Here is a 26,670-nt window from a genome sequence, read left to right as displayed (position 1 = left end):
GTTTCTCTGTTTGGGGAACCAACTTTCAATCAGAGCTTTAACAGCAAGATTAAGATGAGAACCGGTTCTTTCAGAAATGTGGTTAGGGAAAAATTGACACAAAAATGGAACAAGCATGAATGCGTTTGACGTAGTTTTACACTCCAAATTACTTATAGCAACTGTTGATTAAAACAGCCATCAGGTGGACAGATATGTATGTATGTTTAACATCACATAACATGTCTAACATAAACAAAATGGTCTGAAAAGGATTCCTCAAATAAAGCTGTGATATTGATTGATTAGTGCCACTTGAAAACAAGACTAAGAATCTACAGCAATAGCAGTTCTGCAAGGCTGTACTGTTCACAGCGGTGCTTCGAGTTAAATGCTAACTTGCTTATGGAGCAACTTGATGTTGGTGCTAGGGGATAAGTCAGGGGATCACCAAAGTCATTAGGATTTATCGTGTAGTGTCTCTGAATATCTGTAGCAAATTTCGTCAGTAGCAAATTTCGTCAATCCATCCAGTAAGTCTGGACCAAAGTGACAGACAAACATTGCCATCCCTAGAGCCACGCTGTTAAAACATTAAAAAATGAAGCTGTATCAAAGATTTTCCATAGCAACAAAGCAGTAGTATGGTTCACCAAGCACCAATTTAAGATAAAATGTCCAAAATCAGTTTTGACTGTGCAAATTAAGTTACAGAACACAAAGTTGACGCATGACTGCACAGTTATTATAGTGTACATGTGTTTTGGGAAAAGAACAGAGTTCTTCAATTTAAGGGGGTCAAGCGGTCACTGCTGTGCAACAGGCATGAAGTTCGAGCAACATCCGTGAAATATATGTATGTTCTATACCATACCGACAAAATATCCCTTCGGTATGTTTAAGTGAGCATGTAATGCAAACTGTTTTCAACAGCCAAAGGGAGCGTGTGTCTATTCATCAACATTATCTTTAGCTATCTAAAAAGTAATATTATTCTGTATGTTATTTTAAATGTGACCACCATGCTCCTATGAAAAAGAGATAATTTAATTTCCAGCAGGGCCCCAGTCCACAGAGGCGTACTCTGCTTGGAGCGGATCCACAAGGATCCCCTGCTAAGATGTAAAGATCACAGACCAACACAGGCCCTCTGTTGGGAACACTGCATGGCTCTCAGTATGTCTTAAATAATACCATTTATGTCTTTATTGTACCTGTAGAAGATGACAAAGATCATTTTATTTCCATGTTTAAAGGCTGGTTGTGAAGGCTGAGCCCGTGGTCATGGGCCCTGAGGTCTCTCTAAACTTTTACAACTCCCCAAACCTATTTAATGTGGATACAATATAAACATTCTTGCATGTATGTCTTAATAAGTCAGTGGGGATATAGGCTATTGTGATTTTCATTATCCTTCAGTTCACTGCTGGGATTCAGCCATATCGCCAGAATGAGGTAAGACGATTATACCCCGGTGGTGGACCGTAGATAACTGTGATTGTAGTGCTTCCAATACCCCGTTGTATGAGCTATGTAAACATATTACAAGGATTTTGGCTATAGTAAAACTTCAAACTGATAAAGTAAGCTGTTCTGTTTCAGTGTGCCTGAAGAATATGCATTTGAAGATAACACAAACATTGCTAACAAACACTCCTTTCAAAGGGCAAACCCCAGGGGTCTTTGGTGTGATTGACAGTCAATGTGATTGCAATCTGGCAGAAATCCCAAAGAAATGCTCAGCTAGACCAGTTTCATATACTGTATATGGTCAGGTTAGAGGTTGTCTATGTCTTGTCCAACAGAATTAATGCCTGGACAGACGGTGTTATGTTGAACTCTCTGCAGAATTGTGTAGACACATATTAAAGGAAAATGATGGTTTATTTCAACCAGATGTATTTCACATAAATGTGGTTATTGTGACTGTATGGCTTGTGCTAACTTTGCACTTGACACCTTAGTTGTAGTGATTCAGGGAAACAAGAACTTGCGGAAAACAACGTACATAGGGGCAAGCCGCATCCGCCTGCTACAGCTTTCCAAATAAAGAAAGTTTTTGGTCTTGCCGGCTGAACTCCTTGGATAATCATCTACTCATACTCAAAAATTAATGGCGGATTATCACATGGATTATTATGAGGACAATTTTTTATGGTCAATCATATTTGTTTGATCCTGAGTAGACAGACGGTGAGCTAGATCAAATAGCGAGGAGATGCAAAGAATGGAGGCAGAGGCAGAAAGGAAACAGGACTGTCCCAAAAGACGACGTACCTCAGGTCCTGAGGTCCCTGCTCTCCACAGTCGACTATGGAGAAAACTTTTGCTGTAGAAAGTGGGACCTTAATGCAAGACTTAGAAAATAGATGTGTCCAAGGATGAGAGTGAGCCCAGCTGTGTAACTACAGCAAATTAATTTGCAGCGCTTATCGACATTGTCTTCCTGCAGACTTTGTTTCATCTCTCCAAAATCAACTGGAAGGAAAGACAGAGGCCAGCTGGACCAAAAAGTCAGCTCTCCATACGGTAAGAGAGATTACAATATGTGTGACTCCCCAGCAATAAATTCGAGCATCTTTCCCACTACAAGCAGAAATTCCAATGGTAGCTGAAAGAATTGTGTCGAAAAATTGCCCCCCAGCAATAACATATCCTTAAATAAAAAGGATGCAGCTTCTCTGAGCAAACTGCACAGTGATTATCTTATAATTGTATTGTTGGAAACTTGCATGCCCTCATTTGGTACTACTCTAGCACAAACACACGCTAAATGGAAAGCTATCCACAGCCTTTCACATGTTAACAAACCGATTTGCAAGTGTGCCCTGGATCACTATGCAGTTCCAGGCATCTACTTTCTGTTTTTAGTTTTGTCAAACAAAGCCACAATAGCCACATTTTTGGGAAAAGCAACAAGTTGATATAAACTGGAATTATCCTTTAAGACATCAAACAATGACAGTCAGATATTGTAGTGGGAATAAATGGGACCAAAAACACAGGAACCAAGGCAGATGTTTTATGTCTGGGCTCATATTCATTAACACTAGTAGAACAAATCACCGGTGAAGACCAAGGCTATATGTCATATCAAGATAACAACAGATACAGGCAACAATAGATAGCTGGGCAGCTAGCAAGCATCATATATTAAATTGATCTTATCAATATCTTCCAGAAGTGATACCACTCATATTTTCATAAAAATGCATGCATGTTATATGTAGATTTTCAAATTAAAATATGAAATACAGTTTTCTAATTATAAAATACAAGATCAACTCGATACAATTGATATGCAATTAAGTAAATGTCGTATTTAACAGGGAGATACTAAGCTTCTTTTCTATTCCACTTGAGACTTGCTGGAATAGTAAAACAACTGTTGATACAGGATCTGTTGCAGTTGGGAAATGAAACTTCTCAAATATTTGCAGTTAAAAACAGTAAAGCCCACCAAAGGTACTGGAGAGCCTTCACTTACTTGGAATAGAGTTGCAAATATTTTGACAGTGCATGAGTTTAATGATGTTGGACTATCCTATTATTAGTGGCATGCAAACTCTATACCTCCTGTCAGTGAATGCTCTGTTGCCTCAGGCTAAGCAGATATTACTTCAGGGAAAAGAATCTCATTCAGCTGGCAGGTAATACTGTCTGTGTCCTCAGAGACTGTTGTCTGCTATCTGGATTTGAACAGCGGAGTTCACAGCCCAGAGCGCAAGAGTTTAACATGATTTTCTGGATGATGACAAAGGTATGTCTTCCTTGTAAGTGTGGCCTATTGTGTTAAATATATAGTATATCTGTTTCACATTACTGTGCCTCTCTAGGTTTAGCCTGCAACTCACTCAACATACAGCTCCAATAATCAGAGCCACATTTCTGCTGCAGGGAGGGAGCTTTTGGGACTGAGATATATGAGGTCCAGGTAGTTATCATACAGTCAAATTGCCGGGGATGATTATTCTTTGCTGGTTAAAAGGTCTCCTGGACCAAGCATATGCAATAAGTGAAAAGCAGGGTTAATCATAAAAGCTCTGAAATTCTCTGTCAGTCTTCTAAATAATGAGAAAGATAAGAAGGTTGATATAATTCTCATTCCAGTTAGCTTAGCTTAGCATAAAGACTGGAATCAGGAAGTACCACTTAGCCTGTGTCAAAAGGTAACAAAATACACCTACCAGCACCTCTAAAGATCACAAATTATTGTTTGTTTAATCTGTACAGAAACAAAAGTATAGAAACCAATTTGTCATTTGATGAGGAGTTATGTGCTAGATTATTTCTTGTCTGAGAGTTAATATAATGTGATATTGACTATAATTTAGAGGTAGTGCGAGGTGGATTTTTTTTTTTTTTTACTTTTGGAAGGAGACAGGCTGTCTGTTTCCCCCTGTTTCCAGTTGTAGTGCTAAGCTAAGCTAACCAGTTGCTGGCTGTAGCTTTATGTTTCTAAGGTGGATATGAGAGAGGTACTGTATCAATGTTCTCGACTGTATTTCCAAAAGTGTTGCACCTTTAGTTAAGTTTTACATCTTCTTTTTGTTCAAAGTTTAGATGAGGTAAATCAAATGTGTTTTTTAATAATTATTGATGATATTTGTGCCCAGAAAACTAAAGAAAATAGACCTGTTGCTGAGGAAGCCCACCGGGATGTAAACTTAATAACATGTACATACAAAAGTGTCAAGTTACTGTCTCTAATAGTTGTTAGTGGCATGGATTTTGCCCAGCTTTCATTTAATTTTTGGTTCCGCATGGAGCACACACACAAGCTCTTTTTGAACTTTCAAAGAGATCTTTCTCAGATCAAATATCTGCAGATTTCCTGAGGATCAGTAGTAGATTAACTCCAGTAGTGATTGAATCATACAGAACACTTACAAAAACAAAAGATAGATCTTCTTAACTTCGAACAGATGGAGCAGTCAATGCTAAAAGAGTTCCCCAATCAGTATCATGTAAAATGTACTGTACATATAGGTGCACTGCTGTGTAAGTCAGACAAACCAATTGTATGTGCTCCAGCTTGATGAAAACAAGTTGTACAGCAACAGCAAACCGTTATTTAGTGTGGAAAAGTATCTTAGGATAAAACTTTTTTTTTTTTTTTTACATACTAAGCTTAAGAGATTTATAAATCTGTCAAAATGAAATTTTCTCTGGAGATGAGTATGAGACGCTCCAAAGAGCTATCTCTATTTAAAAATGGAAACCTATTGTACATGAAGGGAGTGAAGCCCTGACATGATCCAGATGCAGCCAAAGAGCAATTTTTAGGAAAAGCCTTCCTGAACACAGAACATGAGGTCAGCCGAGATTAGATTATACCAGCAGGCTTTCATTCAAACTCCAAAACACTGATTTAGTGGAAAATCTACATTAATATCACTGCCATTATTTTATAATCATCTCTATTTCTCTACCCATGTTGGTTCGGACTAAGATAACAATTTTATGTATTTCCATGTCATTTTGTGAAAGCATTCATCCTTATAGTGCCACATTTAGGATTTAAACTTGTGGATTTGAGTTAAACATCTCATCAACTGTGTTTCAAAATACTACTTGGCGGTTTCTGCACAATGTCTATTTTTTGCTGTAAGACACATCTGTGTTATATGTTATTAGAGCTGTGGTTACATATTCCAGGTGGGAAGCCACCAAAAAGAAAGCATGAAGACGAAGAGAAAAGTCACAGAGGTCTGTATTTTGCAAGAGGTGGCATCTTAGAGGTGTTATTTACACAGTATTTTCATGTTCAGATTATGTTCATAGATGCTTTAGGAATAATCATATTGTACATATTGTATTGGCGCCTGTGGTATTGGAGAAGGCAATTCACATGTAGCTCCCATCATATCAAGTGAGTGATTTGGTTGGCTATTTGTCATAGCAAGATAACAACAGATACAGGCAACAATAGTTAGCTGCGCAGCTTGTTTGTTTGTTTGTTTGTTTCATTTATTGTCCACAATGTGGAAATTTGTCTTTGGTCTCATAAAAACAACAAGCAGGACGGCAACAACAACAACAACAACAACACTTACACTCAAACATCTTCAGGGCAAAAAGCAGGACAGCAATGGCAGTTACATTAAAAACGCATCAACGGGACATGGTGTTCAGTTCTCCAATGGCACTCGGGATGAAGGAATTTTTAAAGATATTACGATTTGCCCTTGGCACTTTGTATCGTCTACCAGAGGGAAGAAGTTCAAACTCCCTATTAAGTGGATGAGAGGGATCGTTTGCTATTTTGACAGCTTTTTTCCTAAGCACATCCTCATACACACAACTTAATTATTTCTGTCTTATACCTATGATTTTTGAGGCTATGTTTACTATTGTCTGCAGCTTGCTTCTTCCTTTTATGTTTAGATTACCGTACCACATTGCCATGTTAAAAGTTAGGATGCCCTCTATCAGGTTCTTATAAACTATATATACTATATATATATAAATAAAAAGCATCATATTTTAAAGTGATCTTATCAATATCTTCATGTAGATTTAAAAAAAAAAAAGTATTTAACAGAAATAGTTAAATTACAGATAATCAACATGCAAAGCTACAGCAGTGTATTGCTGCCATGACAGATAAAGAAAATTAGATCAGTATCACATTATAACGTGAAAAGTTTTGGTTATACAAAGTTATTGTTGACGATGTATCACTTTATAAAAAAAACATTTTCTTATATATTATTTATCTTGGTATAATGTGAAAAGTGATTTAATAACTTATTGTTATAACATAAAATGTTTCATGTCATAACAAGATAACTTTTCTTGTTAAACAATATACCGTAAAACTTCTAATAATAGCCCGGGTGTTTATTTGCTTAAATCACTGAACTCCCCCTGCCTTTATTTGGGACAGGCGTCTATTTGGGACAGGCGTTTAATTTCTTTAGCATTAAACTAAACACTTACTGCTGCTTCTCTTGAGATTTTGTTCAGCAAATTTGACAACTAACATGATGATTATGATTGCTTCAGAGGTTTTTTTCCATCTCTCTTTTTTACCATGTTACCTGTAAGTCAGAATGAATTAACGTAATACTTTGTTGTTGATCGTTTTTGTAAAATATAGTGAACAATTGAATTGTGGAGAATCTAAAACAGAAGTTTAAACATTTATATTTGTGTAGGAGATTGAAATGACTTAAAATTGCTCAAGCGGGCGACCCGGTGGGTTTTGAGAGGTAATTTCTATAAAATCCAGACCAGGCCTCTATTGGAGACCTGCATTTATTTGTCAAAACGTGTAGCCACACCAGGCTTTTAAATGAGACCTGGGTCTATTAGGGACCCTGCTTTTATTGGAAGTTTTACGGTACTATTTAACGCATTACAGTTATTATTATCACAATGAGTTATCACTTTATAGCAGGATTAATAGTGTATTGTTAGTTTCTTGCTACAACGTGATAAGTTTGTATGTCATAATAGCATGAAAATATAACAATAAATGGCAGCAATATGCTTCCATACAAAACAAATTGCTTTCCACAGAAATAGTCATGTTGCACAGTAATTGTTTTTAACTTGATGCATAGCAGATGTAACACTTGTTATTCCAAAAAGAGACTTGAGACTTTGAGTTGTTTAAATTACTCGTGGAGATTTCTGGCTTGTACACACACTAAACAATATTAAAACACAAAGCAATTTGTACTTTGAGAAGTTTATGGTTTAAGTAATAAAAGTATGAAAGTTTTTTTACTTTTACTTTAACATTTATTTCTATGGGAGTGGCTGTACATTTACTTGAGTAAAGATTTTCAGTGCTCTATCCAGAAGTGATACCACTCATATTTTCATAAAAATGCACAAAAAAAGTACAAAGATTACCCTCATTATCCTTGCTTGAAAAAACCCAGGTAGAAATCTCCCATCTCTCTCAAACAGCTGTGGGGTCAAAAACATGAAAGAGCACATGACACATGATCAAATATAGGGGGCATGAGGGACCAGAGTCTTTGATGCTTTTGTGCTTATTTTTTCCCTGTATGAGCATATGGGGAGACTCTGACAACAGGGTGTTTATCAAACATAAAGAGACTTAAATCAGCTGAGAGGACTTGTGTTTGTTCTTCCCGGTACTTCACTGTGTTTCTGTGTTTCCTCACTGTTCACTCTCCTCTTTAATGCCTTTCTTTTTTTCCGCCATCGCAGCCCATGAAGGTCCCTTGTGAGCTCCCTTTGCTTGGGATCAATTGTGCTTTCCACAACAAAGAGAAAACATCCCACATTTGTAAATGGGCTCTTGCCAGTTGGACGGGTTTTTTAAACAAGCATTTCAGCAGGGGAAAGGAAGTCTGCTCCTCTGAATCTCAGCAGCCAACAGTGTGGACTGAGGATGAAATGAGTTATACAATCAGATCTAATTAGATTTTCACTATGTTTAACACACTTGACACTTTCCTAAGCACTGTGATGCAAGTCCTCTGTGTCTATTTACAGATATTGAGTGCCGAGTGAGATCCCAAATATTTCTTTTATCATCACTGTGATTCTTGTGAGCTGTAGGGGATTTATTAATCATAACATTGACTTGTTTCTTTTCCAGGTTTTTCCCTTGGACAGTATGTTTTCCTTTATTTCCTTAATGGGAATTAATGTATTACTTCTAAGTCAGCCAGATGTTTAACACTCTGGGACTTAATACCAAATGAAAACAACTACCACTTGATTGGACTCACTTCTTCATTGCCAACAAGATAATATAGCAGAAAATAAATCATACAATCCTACCATAGTAAACTGTGAAATTACATCTTATATTATATAATTAAGTCTATAGAACCATCTTTGACACCTTTGCTATGTCTCAAATGGATGAGCATTAAATTAAGTCAGCCACAGAAGAACCAAGGTGGCAACCCGCCCGGGTGTCAAGGAAGATTTGGTCTGCCGAAGCAGTGCCATTAGAAAAAGCCACAGAGCAAACACTAACAACAAATATACAACATATGGTAAAATAGCCAGATTTATTTCAGAAATTTGAAACATCTGGATAACAGTATCGAAACGCTTCCATCCAATGCTCATCTACAACACCTAAGAAGATGTGGGTGTTGCGGCTAAAAGTAAAAAGTTAGTGATCTACAGTTGACCAACAAAAATCCCCTAATGATCGTCACGTCAAGGTAAAGTATACAAACTTACAGCCGAATATTCTCCTTCCCCCTTGCTAATTTGGTAATAGTAATCACATTCTGTCTGATTACTGCCTTTTGTTTTACTTCCTTTTGGTCCTTATGGTAATCATGTAACGTCCTGTGACTGCCTGATCAATCGCTCTTGGTCGAGTGTATAAAAGTGCTTCATTTAATTTGCTCTGGGTCAGCTTACCGACTCAGATCTGCTCTGTGTTTGTAAGTTCAACAGGATACCATCATGCTTTAATAAACTCACACCACCACAGCAAACCTGAACTGGACTTTTTCTTTACAACAGTGTAAAATGGGTTTACTGCGTGCAGTACAAATAATGAAATAGCACTGCAGACACAACCTTCTTTAGAGACTGCAAATGCATTCATCTGTGCATAGTAGTGTTTTATTAAAGGAAACAATTTTTTAAAGTGGGATTACGTAAACTTTTGAACAAAGACATATTGCAACCTTCCTTTTACAAATGAAAAGTTGAATTCACAAGTAATGAAACACACCCTTAGTCCACTTGGGTTTCACTGATGCTTTATGTCTGTGTGTTATAACCAGTACTACTGTCACCAAACAAAACAACGTTGTGAAACCCTCAGCCCGTTGGTCTTTATGATAACTTTGTGATAATAGCTTGCGTGGTAACCCGGCAGTAAACATGCTAGCAGATTAGCTAGTTTGGTGACCCTTTCATGTAACCCTTAAAGGTAGGAGCAGTGCATCAAGAGTCTCCCTGTCCCATTTGCCTTCAGTCACGTTGTTTTATGATGATGTCTTTACCGCAAATGATTCAGGACACTTTTGGGAAATTGAAGGAAGTTCAGTATGCTGTCATCATGTACTTGCTTCATTGAAAACATTTCCTGAGAACTGAAACACTGCAAAAAAAAAAAAAAAAAAGTCGCAAAGCACGTAGTGAAATTGTTATTATTTGTTGTGAACGGATAAAATTAAATATGTGAGTCCGCTTCGACTGGATGAAAAAGCAGTTATTTGGAAAAAGTACTCTTCCTCTCTGACTGTTCAGTCCTGTGTTTGCCAGCGATGGAATTTTACTGGAGAGTTTACCTTGTGTTTGACTGCCCAGTCCTTGTACATACAAGTGAATGGGAGATGGAAGGACTTCAGATTTGCTTCTTTTCAGCGTCCACTCTTTTGTTGCATCATGTCTCTTTGTGTTGAGAAAATGTCTCCTAATTAAGCTTGATGCATAAAGACTGAAGAAACTCTTGACTGATTGCCGTTCACTGTACTACTCCTTCTCACTGTGGCTGCAGACCGGACACACACACACACACACACACACACACACACACACACACACACACACACACACACACACACACACACACACACACACACACACACAAAGTAAGGCTTTTACATTCTCATTCAGGGGACAAGAAGTATTGGACATGGTGTTAAAAATTCAACAAAAAAGAGGGTAGTAAAAATAGGAAAAAAAAGATGGTCTCAAGTTGTTTCCATGAAAGACCCCCAACTGGGAAAGGAAGAGAACAAGGGACAAAGATCATGTACCCCATCAGGGACCCCACATAACATGTCTGTGGGGTGGAAGAGGGGGTTTCTGAAGTCTGAAAACACATTGCTCTGGAGGAAAGGTCATTAACTTCTCAGTTTTTATTCTAGTTGTAGACAGGAGACATTTAATTCTTTCATTATTAATGTGCCTTTTATGTAAGTTGAACAGAATCAGTTTATTTAGGTTTATATGACTAGTACCTCATCTGCTCTATTCAATTTAATAACTGAACCTGCTTGGCCTATATGTTGTGAAAGCTGTGTCCTTGGTAACATCCAGTTGAATGTGTTTTATTATTTAATCTTGAAGGTCTCCCTGACTGACAGGCTGTTTCTAAAGGGCGACTGTCTACAGAAGGTGGTGTAGGCAGTCAAGTGTCAGTGGAGCGAAGCTGCACCTGACAATCACCACTGCCCCCTGCTGGGCTCCACCTGTCTACAATTTAGACCTTCTTTCTGTGCAGTCTATACTATTCAATACATTCACCCAGGTTCAGTCACCATAGGAGTCAGAGAAAAGAAGACAGACTAATGAGGGTGAAGAAAATGCTGAAGTGAACTTGTGTACCACCGGGTTTCTTTACAAGCCAGGAGTGGTTCACATAAAGGAGGTATATAGGGCAACCAGATAGCTGCTGTCCCCACTTTCTGTCTTCTGTGATAAAAAAACATCATCATATGTTAACAACGCAAGTGTTACTATCCATTGAATTAAGTGTAAAAAAAATCCTCTAAATGCCATTATTTCAACTACATATAAACTTTAAAATGTGCCCCATTGTGTGGGGGTGCAGGTAAACCAGTTCACATTTTGCTGAAATAAGTATGTTAAGTTATGTAATGTAGATAAGCATGGCAACATTAAAGTAAACTGACAGATTTCACAATGGAGTTCGACGTGAATTTCTCACCCATACAAGAAGGGAAAGAATGGCACATATTGAGGCCACGCTGAGATAATGGGTCTGATAAGTGATGAAATAAGCATTGGCGAAATAAACATGAGACTTTGAGATGGAAATATCAACAAAACCCAATAGACAAAAATAACCCCAGTATGACGTGACAGAAATAATCTACCATAGATTTGGGTCAAACTGTCATGTCAAAGCAGGCCTTTCCCACAGGAATGATTGAGAATATAAAGCTGCTCTGATCAATATTTTTATGTTGACAATGGATCAAATGTGTAATGTGTAAGAGGTCGATAATGCCTCCCAAAATCTGTAGTTCCTCTCAGCTCTACAGAGCTTTTTAGTATGTTAGGGGTGCCCTGGTAGCTCATCTGATAGACCTGGTCCCCCATGGACCAAGGCTGGAGCAGTCATGGGTTCAGCTCTGACCTGTGGCCTTTTGTAAACATGCCCCAACTTTATAAGGTGATGTTATGTAAAAGTTGTGTTTTTGTCTTGTTGCACTGCCCCCAAGTGGCAATCAGTTAATCAAAAAATCTATTAATGCAGGTCTGAATTTAGTAGATCAACCAGAAGAGTAAAATCAATGCATAATATTGTAAGCCTGGATAAGCGGATAAAGATGAAGATGAATATTGTAAGCCAGATATAAAATAAGGTAAAAAAAATCATAAGTCACATGACCACCTGTAGACAGTCTTTTAGTAAAAGGGACTGCAGTTGACTGGAAACCATCTGGTCTATGTGAGAATGCTGCTGCAGGCGTCATGGCAACATGCACAAGGAGGAAGTCAAGAGCAAAGGACAACCATGGTGGGAAACTGATCTGGGCAGTGCTGCGCATATCAGCACAGCATGAGATAGCCATGTATCACATCAAAACACTCTTCAGAGCATATATGATTCACAAGTTATATGTTTTTGTTGTCGTTTCTACACGTGAAACATAATTCTTTAATCTAAAACAGATGGACTGAATTCCACGTCAGACTTTGAGCTGGTAGATGTCTCCTCGTTCTGCTCAGCCTTTTCCCCTCTGCTTTAATTGACTTCCTTGTTCCTAGCCACTGGGGGTGACCCTTTGAAAGGACAAACACAACTCAACCAGAGGAGACTGGACCTCGGGAGGTGTAGCACCAGTCCCAAACTAAGACAAAAACTAAATCCCAGCGAGAGTACAAAATGTTTTCCAACATTTGAAGAGGACCACTCAGGAGCCAAGGAGCTATTGTATCACAGGCAACGCAACCTGCATGAAAATTGTACCGACTCCACATATGAGAGTAACAGATGCAAGGGAGCATGTGTTTGTGTGTGTACGTGTACTTACGGGCATCCTCAGTGTGTGTGAGAGAGGGGATAGAAGCTGGCACTGTCAGAACGCCAAGCGAAGGAGAAACGGGGATAAGAGCCTCTTCAAAGAGCGGTGAATTTGTTGAAGAAGCCAGTGCCATTTAGCGCGTACACTCAAATAAGTGCCGGAAGAGTAGTGAGTGAGAGAGCTGAGAAACAGAAGGGGGAGGGGGGGCTTGGTGGTACTTGGATAGATGAAGATTCATGTCACATTTGCGAGAAAGCTTTACCCAACATCAGAGAAAGAAAGGCGCACTTATTGTCACCCCTGAGCTCTTCTCCCTGGACGATGAAACCTTGCTTCTAGGTTTCCAGTTGTGTGCTTTGGCAAGCTTCCTCCTTCTCACCTCATTTTACAAGCAGTGGGGGCCTTTAAGCAAAGTCGTTCCCTTGAAATAGGCTAATTGTGTTCAGTTGACTTCCTTGGATGCAACAGCCCTTACAAGTTAATCACCCAGGAAAGCCTCTTAGTGACAGCTATGCCTTAATTGCATACCAGACTGTGCCCATCAATTTGGATGGCAGCAAATCCACACATTCCATCCGCATGGGAATGAGACGTTCTGTCGAAAACTTTCGGCTCTCGCTGAAAGAAATCTTCATCTGAGGAAGCCCACAGCAGAGAGAAGCATTAGAAATCCATGCCACAGCAGTCAGATTGTGTAATAGAGGGATTCTGATTAAAGTTACCACCCCAACTTCAGCTTCTAAAATCCCACGGTGTTGCTGTTATGACCCTCCAGCAGGTCTTTTTGTGTTTAGACTCGTCAGCAGAAGTTATCGCCGGGGGCCCTTCAATCCTCACCAAAACATTAAAGGCAAAACAAACTGACCAGTGTGACAATAAAAGGGGAATGCAGCGGGGTGGATTTGTTTTTGTGTGATGTGACCGTGCCTACTCATCTTCGCCACAGTCTCGGCTCTTCTGCTCGTCCCATGCTGCGTCTTAGCAGTTTATCCAGGGGAGCGGGGTGAAAACGCTAACCTTTTCCACACAGCAATAACTTCCCACCATGACACCGAACCAACATTGCTTCAGTGTCCCTCAGCGCTCGCTGTGAAAATGTCAGACAAGCTCTTTTCATCTGAGGGAAATCCTATCTGATTTACTCTCCCCCCTCTTCCTCAGCCGAGGCGCCTGTTTGTTCAGGGCCATGTTTCATTTGAATATCAAAGCCTGTGAGGAGGTGGCCAGACACTTTTAATGCCATTTTTTTGGGCTTTTCTCAAGGAATGTGACTGCTTAAGTGTCCTTGACGAAGGGACCTGATCACTGAGACAATTCTTCCTTTGTGGCGGCAGGGTGACGGTAATCTCTATCTATCTTCTCTCCACTCTGTAGACGAGACGAACACAGAAGTCCATTTGCATCTCAGTGTGCAGCTCTTTTAGGCTCCACAGTCTTAGATGGCATTTGAGAAATTGTTCACATTTTTGTCCGTGAAACCAAACAACCATGATGGTGAACATGCTCCTGGCATGTCCTACTTGTATTTACTAAGCTGCATTCATAATTAACTATGCTGAACCAACTGTTGAAGAGACACACTAGAGTCAGTGTTGGGCTCTGGCACAGCTGCTCCTACTAACACAGTGCTTGGAAAGTTGATACAAGAACAACTTAATTGTTTAATGCGTGTTACACAAGTTTTTCTCCACATTACCGCAATTGTTTCTGACCAAAATCGTGTTGAGTGCATTTCCTCCCCCTTAAAAAACTGTACAGTTGATTTTTAAATACCTAAAATCATGATTGTTTTCATCTATGTTTTACTAGCTCGCTGTCTTCTTCTTTCTTGCCTTTAATGGTGCATCGCTTGCATGATGCAGCCAACTGTCAATCAGAGGAATAATGTGAAATCGTTGGCAGGAATGTGTATCGCAATGCCCCCGTACTTGAGTCATTCATGTGCATCCACATACATAAGATACAAACAAAATAAGGCTACACCCATAAAAACACTGCTTCTATTAGTGGTCAGAAACTCTATATGGTACCTTTACTTCATAAAGGATGTCATACTACTAACTACTACTACTACTAAAGGGGCCTACTAACCATCAACACTTTCTCATTTGTTGTTATTTTGACCTCTCTAAGAGGAGGAACCCATAAAACAGCTAATATTAAATAGTAAAATCAAGAGAATGTTGCATGCACATTGAAGCTTGTGGCCAACTGAATGATACATATTCATATTTCTATAATTTACTTGGGAAAATTGAGAAAAGACAAAAAGGAAACCTGTGCAACGACAATAATTGTTATATCAAACCACACAAGGGGGTATAATGATACTGTTTACCTTAAATTTGGGCAATAGTAGATGCTGAAACATGAGGCTGTGTCTTGCGATGGCCGTGCTTCAATTTATCAGCTCTAATTTGGACAAGAATAGGTTCCACATATATGCATTTTACTGAATCTAAGAAGGAACGTCTGTAAGCAGATCTATTGTTGCAGCCTGCCTCTCTTCTTTATGCAAACAGATGAAGACATGAGATAAATCCTGCAAAAAACCAAACAAAAACATGACAACTGGACAATGGCATAGTGTTCTCACAGTAACACTATCAACCATCAAACTCTTTACCCTCTCTCAGCCTCTTTATCTGGGCATGAAGGATCTACCTGTAGCTTCTTTCTTCTGCGACAAACGTTTGACGTGTTCCAACAATGCTCTCCAGGTGGCCCTCATACTTTCATCTGATGAGCGTGAAATGAATAGAGGTACGAACAGTGACCCTTGTGTCTTTGTTATGAACTCTAAAGCATCTAAACAAAAGCAACACATGGGTTAAGGTAGCCAAAGATGCCTGCTGCAGTTTATTGTATGGACTGCAGGATTTATTTTCCCCTGCACTGGCATGTTAGGTTTAAAGTTTCACACTGATCTCTCTAGCTCTGTGATCTGGAAGTCAGTCACCTTTTCCTGGGCGTTCTCCCTTGTCTTAGAGTCAACACACCATGTCCACATTGCTATTTTCCCCCTTGTGTTTAATTTTATTTGATAGTGTGCTGCAGTTTGTTTTGTGGGTGGTTGTAATTAATTCGATTTAGATCTTGGCTCATAATTCGTGTGTCCTTTGAGGCAAAGCTTTTGATAAAGAATCCTTAAACCTTGCTATAATTAATTATCTGGACTTGAAAAGGAATTTCCTCTTGGCCGTGCAACCATTTTTATCAAAGCAGTTCACTAAAGAAAAACAAAAGCAATACACGCACACAGGGGCGATTTACGTTGATTTGTTTACTTGTGTAACCTACTTTCTGTTGGAGATTGTCTTTTGTTGGTCTTCACCATAGACTGCAGCGGTGCAATACGCTGTCTTCACCGAGGACGTCGCTGTTTAAATTCTCGCGAGATTACCAAACAGGAAGAGACGAAGGTCAAGAATTAAACATGGCAGCCCGTAGCATGTTGAGGTCTGTGTGGACCTCGTTTGCAGGCTTAAAATTAGGTACCAACGTGAGGGTTCAACAGTGGATAAATGTCCCCCAGCTACCGGCAACAACCATTCAGAGCCGAGGGATCCGCATAGGTGAGACTTGTCCGCAAATGTTGACGTTAGCTCGGCGATGGGAGAAGAGCTACGCTAGCTAGCATGCTAACGTACAGAAACAGAAACAGTGATCGTCTTTAGAGTCATACAGAGAGGTGAACAACATACACTGTGAAGAATATACTGCAGTGCAAGAGCAACAACAACAACAGCTATAAAATAAAACAGTGATTTCGGTAAATGTCAGTGTTTATCAGAAGTCATGTGTCCATTGAGGCAGTCCCTTCCTCTTCATAGCTTTCATGTTATGTTTTTAAGTTACAATACACTTTGGCACATATGTGATGTTTGATTTCATAATAAACACTCAGTAACTCAATAATATAAACAATTGTTGTTGCTGGCTGGTTTTTTACTGGCTGGCATATTAATTGTGTGACTAATGATTGTATCAGTCAGGATCATGATCACCTAAAATATACTTCCAATAGTAGGAAGGCAGTAATGAAAAATGTTAATTTATGTTCATGATTAAGTCCTAACATCAGATAATGTCTGTTTTACAGTGGTGGAGAAGACAGAAGGTAAAACAACAACGGTAAGTAAAGTCAGGCTGGGATGTGAAGCTGATGATGATATTTTATTTGCATCATGACAGCTGTTATTAAAACCACCAACATTAAATAATATTAATATCAATCATTTAGACATTTTAATGAATCTTATTCTAGTGGTAAGCAGAAATACACATATTTAATGCATTTAATGCAATTCCTGATTGCTTTGTCTTGTAGTTCCTAAAGAACCAAATTAAAAGCCCAATAGAGGAAACTGCTCACTTGTTATAGACACTCTTTATGTAATAGCAGTAATGAGGTATTCTGTGCAGTACGTTAAATTAAACAGTGATATATATGCTGTTGGTGTTGGGATAGATGATTAGAGTAGGTATGAATGTAACTATTAAAGGTCCAGTGTGTAACATTTTGGATGATCTATTGAAAGAAATCGAATATAATATTCATAGGTATGTTTTTGTTAGTGTATAATCATCTGAAAATATACCAGCGTAGGTTCTCTTACACGCTCGGAAAGCTGAGCTATATTCAGATGGTTGCTATCTACAACTTTACTGCTAGATGCCACTGAATCCTACACACTGGTCCTCTAAAGGAAAAATGTTCTGTCATAAAGGATAGGAGTAGCAGGTATAAACTCCAATAACATCCCCATTTTTTATTTTTTAATTTTGCACTGTCTGCACTTTGTATCTTAACTGTAATTTTTTCAGCAGAGCAGTTTTACACAGCATCGACATTTTGTGTCAACTTAGGGCCAGATTAGATAATTGCAACCACGAGAGCAACACATGCATTGAAGGATAAATTTCACCCAGTTTTCCAAGGAGAGGCTCTGTCAGGTGTGGAGATGCAACAAAGGGAAACTCCTTTGACCTACACTGGCACCTCTACAACCAACAGTTGGATTGGATAGTGGGAGAGATGGACGCATGTTAAAAAAAAAACCCATTTCATATGTAAATATTCAGTCAACCATATCTTATTATCATACTAACTGTACTCATGTTAATTGTCTGTCAGATTGAGGGTCAAATATTGGACGTTCCAGAAGGACCACAGCCTCCAAACCCTGCAGCCAAGTGTCCTATCTACAGATGGAACCTGCAGCATAAATACAATTACACGGTAAATACATCCACAGGCATCTAATCACCTTATTATCTCACGTTATGGAAAGTGTATTAGATGTAAAAGTGTGCCTTGTTTTATTTCTTTTTTTCTTTTTTTTTTATACCGGGCTAGGATGTCTTGTTGCTCAGTCAGTTCATCAGGTCAGATGGAGGGATGTTACCCAAGAGAATCACTGGTCTCTGTCCAGAGGAGCATAATAAGATCGCCATCTGTGTGCAGATGGCCCATAGAGCAGGTCAGTGTTACTGCCTGCCCCATGTCTGTGTATTTACATCTTCATCCACTCCAAACTCCAATTACCCTCGCCCTTTATTATCTGTTTGACACTGGGTACCTTAAGTTACAAATCTAAAATGATTCCACAAATTTCAAATACAGTTCAGTGTAGTAGATAAGCAAATGAAGGCATAAACAAATGTAGGTATTGACATTGTCAATATGGTGAGAAGTTGTACCAAGTGACCAAAAAAAATCTCAAAATTACATATGAATTTATTGCAGACCATAATATTGTGACTTAATGCTGAATCAGTTATCATATTTTTGTTTCTTTCAGTTTATTAATTGACATTCAAATTAAGTACATAAACATGACATTTGTCTTTCCTCTGTGCTCAAGGTCTGCTGCCTGACCACAGACCCAAACTTCCAGAGGGCCATGTCCCAAAGAAGCCCAAAGCACAGCTTAAAAGGTAATGTATACATGTGTGTTTCCCACTATTACCTATCAGTTGTCAGAAACTGAAGCTAGCAATAATTTGATCACATCTGCTGTTTATTGTACAGATACCTGACCCGTTGGTCCATTGACTCGGTGAAACCCATCTATAAAACTGGATTGAAGTGGTGTAAGAAACACATGGCTGTCGGCCACCCAGCACTCAAGGACAATGTGCGTTATGGTGTCAAGCCCCTTTGCTTAAAACACTGAAGGACAGAAAGCCTGACTAATCGGTACAACAACTGGACGAGAGTGGGTGGGCCCTTTTATGCAAGGGCACAGTTCCAAGTGCATTGACTTCATACTGCCATGGGAAAAGGCCTAAAAGCTTCATCCATCTGTATTTATACTACCTTTTGTTTATTAAGCTGCGTCACGCTTTTAATGAATCATGCTCAGCCCCACCCAGAACCATCCATTCTGTCTCTGTTGGTTTTGAAAAAGCCCTTGAAGTGAACTCTCTTGACAACTTAATGTGAGTATCAACTGGGTTAATGCTGCAGTTGCAAAGTAGGTGGTATGTTGACTTTGTATACATAAGGCAACAGATGTGCAAATAAAATGCTCTCAACACGTGTTTACTGTATAGGAATAGCTTTTGTGCACGAGAACTAAATGGAACAAAGAGAACAACTGTACCTCTTCAGTTTATTTCTTTTCAGCTAAGACAAACAAAAACTCCAGCAATATGTTGGCTTTGATACATTTTGAGGGTTGATACACAAAGGGGATTTCTAGCTTGAAATTGGGTGTACGATGTATCTTTTTATAGCATGAAGGGAAGGTCCAAATTCTTGGTCCCATCACCGATATAGATGTATCCGTGCTGTGGCGTCATCGGCACATGGTAGGAGGTCAGGCCGAGCCACAGCAGGCTGCGAAGCACGCACACTTTGCTAGCACATTCAAACTGAAGACTCCATGATCCTACACACAAACAAAGAAGACTTTTTGTAAACAATTGATGATAAATACAAGAGGCTGCCACGTCATGTTCTGTTGAGCCAAATTGAAAGAGAGGCTATGCTTAATCTTTATTATCAGTCCAAGAAGATTATACTATTCACATGCTAGAGGCAGACAAGGGATACAATAAATCAACCCTTTATGCTTTACATATCTTCAGTCTAACCTGTTTCTCAATATGTTGAGAATGTGTGGGTGTGACCATGAACCCAAGACCCAGGGGATTAAGAACAAGAACTGGAACTGCTACTCTGTAAACATACCAGCCCTTTGATTGATTTATTTTACATAAAAGGGAGATGATTCTGATAAATTAGATGGTTGTTGCGCCACATTTTTATCTTTGAACTTTTCTGGAAAAGGTATGATTCAATTAAAGGTTAAAAAAAACTACAAGTTCAGTATCTAACATGCAACATGTGGTGTACAGGTCATAACTGTGCTGCTGCAGGAGGAGAAACCTTAGGCCATAAATCAGGAGGTGGAAACAGTTTGCAGGACTGTTGTGGAAAAGAGGAGCAGCCCACCTTAGGGTCTCAGAGGAAAGCACCTGTCTTTTGGCTGCTATACATCATACTGCATTTCCCCCAGAGTCGCATTAAAAAAAAAAAAAAGTTAACTTTTTTTATTCAGCAAACGCATGCAATCTTGTGGACAATGCTCTTAGGACGGCTACAGTGAGTGTGGCATTGAGACAGCTGTGTAATGTCTGCTGCAGCGACGACACTGCAGACATCCGTATCAACTCAAAGAACACACACAAACATTTACACATGTGGAAGCCCTCTTAAATCAGACATCTGTTGCGTGTTTGGTTATGGGGGCTAAACATTTTTTTTTTTCCTCTCTCTTTCACACATACACTTACCATTCAGAGTCTCACTTTATCTGCACTCACTATCATCCAGCTGAGCAACCAACTCCAAAACTTGCTAGACACAACTAAACACGACTAAATTCACATTATTCTTTTTACAATATTAGGTTTGCTTATTGTTTGTTTGATGGGATTTTTCTAACATATTTAATACTCTTCAGCAGCCCAATACTGTTTCTTTCCTGTTTTTTTTTAATCTAACCACTATTGGGAAATGGTGTTAGTTCTCTCTAATTTTCCTCCTTCAGGCCAGACTTACAGTAGACAGATATTTCTAATCCAACAGTAGTTGCCTAGTTATTGACCACTGTATGCAAAACCTCACTGATTTATTTGGTTCAATAGTGGGCAAAGTTAAGGGAAATTCTTATAACATATTAACAGGAAACCCTATTTTAGGTGGGCAGCAGGTTGACAGAGTTCCTGTAATCATTTTTCTTTGGGAATGATTCAGTTGTTCCCACTTGGAAGAAATACCTCTTGACCTTCAGTCAGCTGAATCACTATAATGATTTGTGCTAAAATCACGTAATTTAGTTGTAATGTAGCATGGCAGTTGAAACACACTAGATGGGGAAAAACTTAATGTTGTACCGCTGGTGTTGTAAAGGCTCCAAATCACAGGATGAGCTTTTTCTACACTGCTTTGATTTGTTGTAGTTTTCTTAACAAAACCTCTTACTGTTCATTGCTCATAAGATATAAAAGGGCTAGCTGAAGACGTGTTCATGTACTTCAACACAGAAATTCAACAAGATATATTTGTTTGCATGAGATGAAATAACTGGTTGAAAACGAAGTGTATGGTAGATTGAACTGGTTTCACCTTTAGGAATATCATCACTCAGTACATCCAGGAAGTCGATAGCTGGGTTCAAATCGCCCATTTCCAGGATGGATTTCTTCTTCAGATTCTTTGGTTCTCTGAAGTGAAGGAAGTTGTCAAGCTTCCCCGCTTCTGAGTGAGACAGACCTGAGGAACATTGTACATTCACTGGCTTGTAATTAAAACTGAATTGTAGCAATGATAATGCAGTTATACGGTAAAATGATGACGTATATGTATCATATCTGTAAAATTAAAGTAAATATGACTTTATATATAAAATAAGGTCCCACAGTGAGACACAGGTACACAACATGTGTCAGAGTCATATATATTTACCACCAAAGCTGCGGTTGATGTTGACATGGCCATGTGGACTCTTGATGAAGGCGCCACGTGGTACCACAGACACTTGCTCATCGATCTGATGAATTGTTACTGCTAGCCTGCTCTCCTCGTTGACTTTGGTCTAAAACCAAGAACACCACCATCACTAAGCTAGAATTTCGTGACTGTACAGATGTTGTTGGGATCAGCCAGAAACAATAAATCACTGCAAAACTTCACCTTTGACATTTTAGCCGCAATTCTCTTTTGCACTAATTCTTCTTGTTTGTTGCAGAGATATCTGAGATATTGTTAGTCTAAATATATGTTGGCAAAAGAAGGGCATAGTCTCTCTCGTAATGCTTTACTAGAATATTTTTGGATAATAGTAACTGAATGTATACATATATTTATAAACTACCTACAAGATAATTAAACTCTTCCTCTGATGCAGTACAGCTGAATACAATAACACTTGTTCTTGAGTTTCATCTGGCATCCTACACAGGATTGATCATACGTACCACTACCTCCTCCTCATCCATCTCTCCTTGCCTGTGGATCTCAAAATGCTCATACACATATGATGGGTCTCCTATGAAGCGACCCTTTGCTGCTTTGGACACTTCCTCGATCATAGTGTCTGTGGCAGGGGGGAGCAGGAGCCAGTCCATGCAGTTGAAGCTGAAGATAACACAGGCAGGAATATACACTTAAAGTAGACATTAAGTAGCTACAATGACACAGAATCACAACTGAGGCTGTCTTACCTATAGAGATTCTTTCTATCCTGCATCTCATCCTCTCCTCTCCCCTGGGCGATAAAGTAATCCTCCTTTAATCCCAATATTTTGCCCCAAAACAAGACTCGACGGAACTTGTAGTTTTTCTTCAGGATCACCAAGGAAGTCTGCAGAGCGGTTCTTTGCTCAACGTTTAAAGTGTATCCGCTACCGGCAACCAGTTCCAAAGAGTAGTATAACGAGTCTGAGTCCATTTTTTATGTAATAAATATGAATAAATATTAGTTACCTTAACGTTACTTGGTGTTTTAAACTATTACTCGCTAGCTAGGCTAACCAAACCCTTCAGGTCCCGAACGCTAGTTTGGTTGCTAATGACAACAAACCTTGTTGCGCTCGTTGTCATAGCAACCTGTTTTCTTTCTTTCTTTCTTTCTTTCCTTCTTTCTTTCGAGTGTATCGTGCCGCCACTAAATATCACGGTCAAAACAGAAACAAAACAAAACGTCTCATCCTGGGTGTGTTTGCTTGTGCTGTTTACACGAACCAGACCACGCGCGCGTCTGGTCTGATGGTCTGACGTCAAGCCCTATCTTTTTCAAGGGTGTGCGTGCAAGCAGGAAGCTGTCCCAATAAATCAGACGACATGAATATCAATATGTCTGTATTTGGTCTAATTTGTCGCTAGGAGAGAGAATAATCAAAGCTCTCACCCCACAGACTGAGTGTAGCGTATACACCCTAAACTGCTGGTGCTCAGGCAGGCCACACACATTATTCATTTCACTTAGATATTCAGTTAAACCAAAAAAAAAAAAACGAAAAAACCCCCCCCACAGTATCTTGATATTGCCTGTGTCTACTACTGACCTAACACTTACTAATATCAGAAACTTAAAGCAGCCTCTCAGCAACAGCAGGGGCAGCATTAATGATGGCTTTATTCCATTTAAGTGTCCCAGTAAGCCAGGACAGTGAGGATACATAGCAGTTCATTCACAAAAGCACCTACATGGAATGCAAACATACTGTAAGGTAAATGTCTGCTATGAAAAAGGTCTGGTCTGTGGGCCATATAGTCATGAAACACTGACACTAAACTATGTTACTTGTCTCTTAATTTAGATTTGTCAAATTGTAAGAAAAAAAATCCATTAGTGCACTCACTGTTATTTTGCTTTGTTGTATTGCATTGCATTGTCAACTGTAGAACAATAGTGTGCAAACAGTGATGCGACAGTATGATATGGATTCATATCTGTTTTGCTCTTCCCTAATTCAGTTTCTTTAGCATTCTTTGACAATACACATTGAGCACTTTACCATATACAGTAGAGCTCACAGAAGGAGATTATCATCTACTGTACATAACAGTGTCAGAGAAAGAGGAGCAAAGATAGACATATTTTCCTGCCCTCATACGTATCGTACATGATTACTAGAGTATCTGATGTAGTTTGAGGAATGATCTTGCTTTCTTACAGAAAATCTGTCAGTTTTTTGTCTGGCTGTTTCTGAAAGACAGAATTGGTTAAGCCCTTTAGCACAGCTGGCAGGATGCATGCTTAGATCCCTTTAACATGACTGCATGGGCCATGGGAATAGGAGTGCTAGGATATCATCTTATCACTGTAATCATAGCGTAGTGGGTTTTTCTCCGTATTAGGGACTAGAAACAGCATGAGAGAGAGTTGGTGTTCACTTGGGTTGGTAACAAACAAATACCTGTAATTAGAGATGGGATATCATGGACGTACAAGTCCTCCCATGGCCATTATTCATGGTAATTTACCAGCTTGTGACATGGACTCACAACATACAGCAGACTGGCTTCCTTTTGGGCTTATGGAAATTTCATAAATAGGATTTAGAGAGGCAGTGTGTGTGTGTGTGTGTGTGTCTGTTTTAGGCTTGAGGCTACAGAGGTGATTTGGCTGCAACTGAAAAAGTTAAAACATTAACTACAATGTGAGAGGTGGAAGCAGGGGATAGGTGTGTGCTGTGTGATTTTGTCATTGTGTTGAATATTTGCAGTTTGTTGTTTTATCTGTATTTTGCAGTCGATTCTGTTTGCTTTCCAAGGGTGGCGTAGCAAAGAGTTCTTTTATATTGATAGTGGAATTCCTCTATTGCTTTCTCTCTCTTCTACTGGTGAGATTTTCTTTCAGCTCAAATCTTTGTTCATAAGTTCCCAATATTTCATTGATTTTCCTCTTTCACATTCAGTGGAAACCTTTCATTTACAGATTTTACTGATTTCTGGTCCAAGTTTTCATCTGCCATCTGCTCCAGAAAGTCAATTCCAAAGGTCCTCTCCTAGCGCCAAAAACCTGCATTTTATTGAGACACTTTACTGTACTCGAACTGCTGAAACCTTTCTCCGTTGTCATTTCAGTTCTTTATTGTTTTTCATTACCATTTGCTGGTGATGTAACTTCCTGAACTTAGTACATGCAGTGATCTATACTGTATGTACAGGCAGACTGAGTAGTGCTGAAATCACTGGCTGCTCTGGGCAGCGTAAGGAGCAAAATCCTGTTTAACACTAAACGGACATCAGTTGTTTGGTTTATCCTGGATCAGATCCAGCAGTCTTAGCCCTTATAAACAGTGTGAAGTTGGCTTAAGTTACACTTAGAAAAATATGTTTGGGTTCTGTCCAACAAATGATTTTTGACAGTCGACACTGTTTATTGGGCTTGGGGATCCTATTTTTGGTCACCTTGCTTGACAGTCTTTGAAAAAATCCAAGTATGTGAGGCTTTCTCCATTAAGAACTTAATTTAGATACATTTATACTTTATATGGTTGTTTTTGTTTCTGCTGTTGTATTTGTAATAGGCTCTTTATAAAATAGTTTGTGGCAGGGTCTGCCATTCAGATTGCCCTCACATGCACAGGTGTTTTTACATGAAATGAGGCATGTATGTACTCCAGCTCTTACTGTTTTTAATTTGATCTCATTGATATTAGCCTGTCTGTTTACTGTTCACCCACCTAACAGTGTATCTGAGCTGTATCAAGTTACTGCTAATGCAAATACTACATTTCCTACTGCTGCTGCATTTAACTAGTCAATTTAATGTGAAGCAGCAGCAAGTAGGACATGTGGTTTACTTGTAGTTCCTTGTTAATTCCCTGAGGGCGTGAAGGCAATTCAAACACCAGCATGGGAACTCTAACAATGCAAACTAAAGAGGTAATTAAAGAATGTAAACACATTGAATAGCTATTACAGGGAAAACACCGACCATAAATAGTATCAAAGATTGGGTTTGATTTCATGAAAATTTTATGGGTTGTAACTTTAAGAACTCTTTGTGGGCAGGTTCTCTCAAGAACAACAATCTGAAATAACAAAACCAGGTTTTAATAAGTCCTAATGTCCAGTCATTCCCATGCTTGCCTATTCCCATGACACACTGCATTTCCAGGGCTCTGTGTGTTGGCTGTAATTGTCCAAACAAAAGGGCCTCGGTCTGGAGTCACATGCTTCATCAGCAGCGGTGATTTCAGCTGTCTGGCCCTCCGCCCTTCTGGCTAATGTAGTCCACCAACAGAAAAAAGAGGGAGAGTGGGGTGACTTTTCTACAGAGTACCCCACACAGAAGAGAGCACATAAGGACAGCCCCTCACCAACCCACCCACTCACTCGCACAGACAAACACACTTTGAGCTTGTGGCTCAGGATGGCACCTCATTAGAGTTGGCAGTGTAGGTGGAAGTTTTGGAGTTGGAGGCCACAGTGTGACACACAGACACACCACTCCACTTCTGTTTCCCAATTGGCCGGGAAGGAAGTTATACTTGGAATGAAGCAGTCTGTTTCTGTCCTGGTCCCGCTGCTCTGGGAAACTCACCTCCCAGGCGACCAGCGTTGCCACGGCACTAATCCTGACGGACAAAAGATGGGAGTGCCACAGAGCACGATGCTGCCAGATGCTTTCATTGGTTGGCACCATCCCACGCGATGCCGTGATTGGCCAGGGCCATGTTTATATACAAATTGGAGCAGTCAGAGGTCACA

The 26,670-nt window shown here is 39.4% G+C and overlaps 2 protein-coding genes across 2 annotated transcripts; one reads left to right on the top strand and one right to left on the bottom strand.

Annotated features, from left to right (window-relative positions):
- The first annotated feature begins 16,338 nt into the window (after nucleotides 1-16,338).
- mrps18a (mitochondrial ribosomal protein S18A) lies at nucleotides 16,339-19,481 on the top strand. The gene is made up of 6 exons (XM_051408513.1): nucleotides 16,339-16,510; nucleotides 17,038-17,069; nucleotides 18,073-18,177; nucleotides 18,295-18,418; nucleotides 18,803-18,875; nucleotides 18,970-19,481. The coding sequence occupies exons 1-6, from the start codon at nucleotides 16,372-16,374 to the stop codon at nucleotides 19,112-19,114; spliced, it is 618 nt and encodes a 205-aa protein (XP_051264473.1). The 5' UTR covers nucleotides 16,339-16,371; the 3' UTR covers nucleotides 19,115-19,481.
- Nucleotides 19,482-19,535: 54 nt separating this feature from the next.
- Nucleotides 19,536-23,230, bottom strand: rsph9 (radial spoke head component 9). The gene is made up of 5 exons (XM_051408511.1): nucleotides 22,671-23,230; nucleotides 22,425-22,584; nucleotides 21,913-22,042; nucleotides 21,574-21,720; nucleotides 19,536-19,831 (listed from the first exon to the last, which is right to left on the bottom strand). Exons 1-5 carry the CDS (start codon nucleotides 22,895-22,897, stop codon nucleotides 19,671-19,673), a joined length of 825 nt encoding a protein of 274 aa, XP_051264471.1. The 5' UTR covers nucleotides 22,898-23,230; the 3' UTR covers nucleotides 19,536-19,670.
- Between the last annotated feature and the right edge of the window lie 3,440 nt (nucleotides 23,231-26,670).

The sequence above is a fragment of the Dicentrarchus labrax genome, unplaced genomic scaffold (genome assembly GCF_905237075.1).
Source record: "Dicentrarchus labrax unplaced genomic scaffold, dlabrax2021, whole genome shotgun sequence".
Taxonomy (NCBI): domain Eukaryota; kingdom Metazoa; phylum Chordata; class Actinopteri; family Moronidae; genus Dicentrarchus; species Dicentrarchus labrax.
The sequence above is the reverse complement of the archived record's forward strand: the minus strand, read 5'-3'. Positions and strand labels throughout refer to the sequence as shown.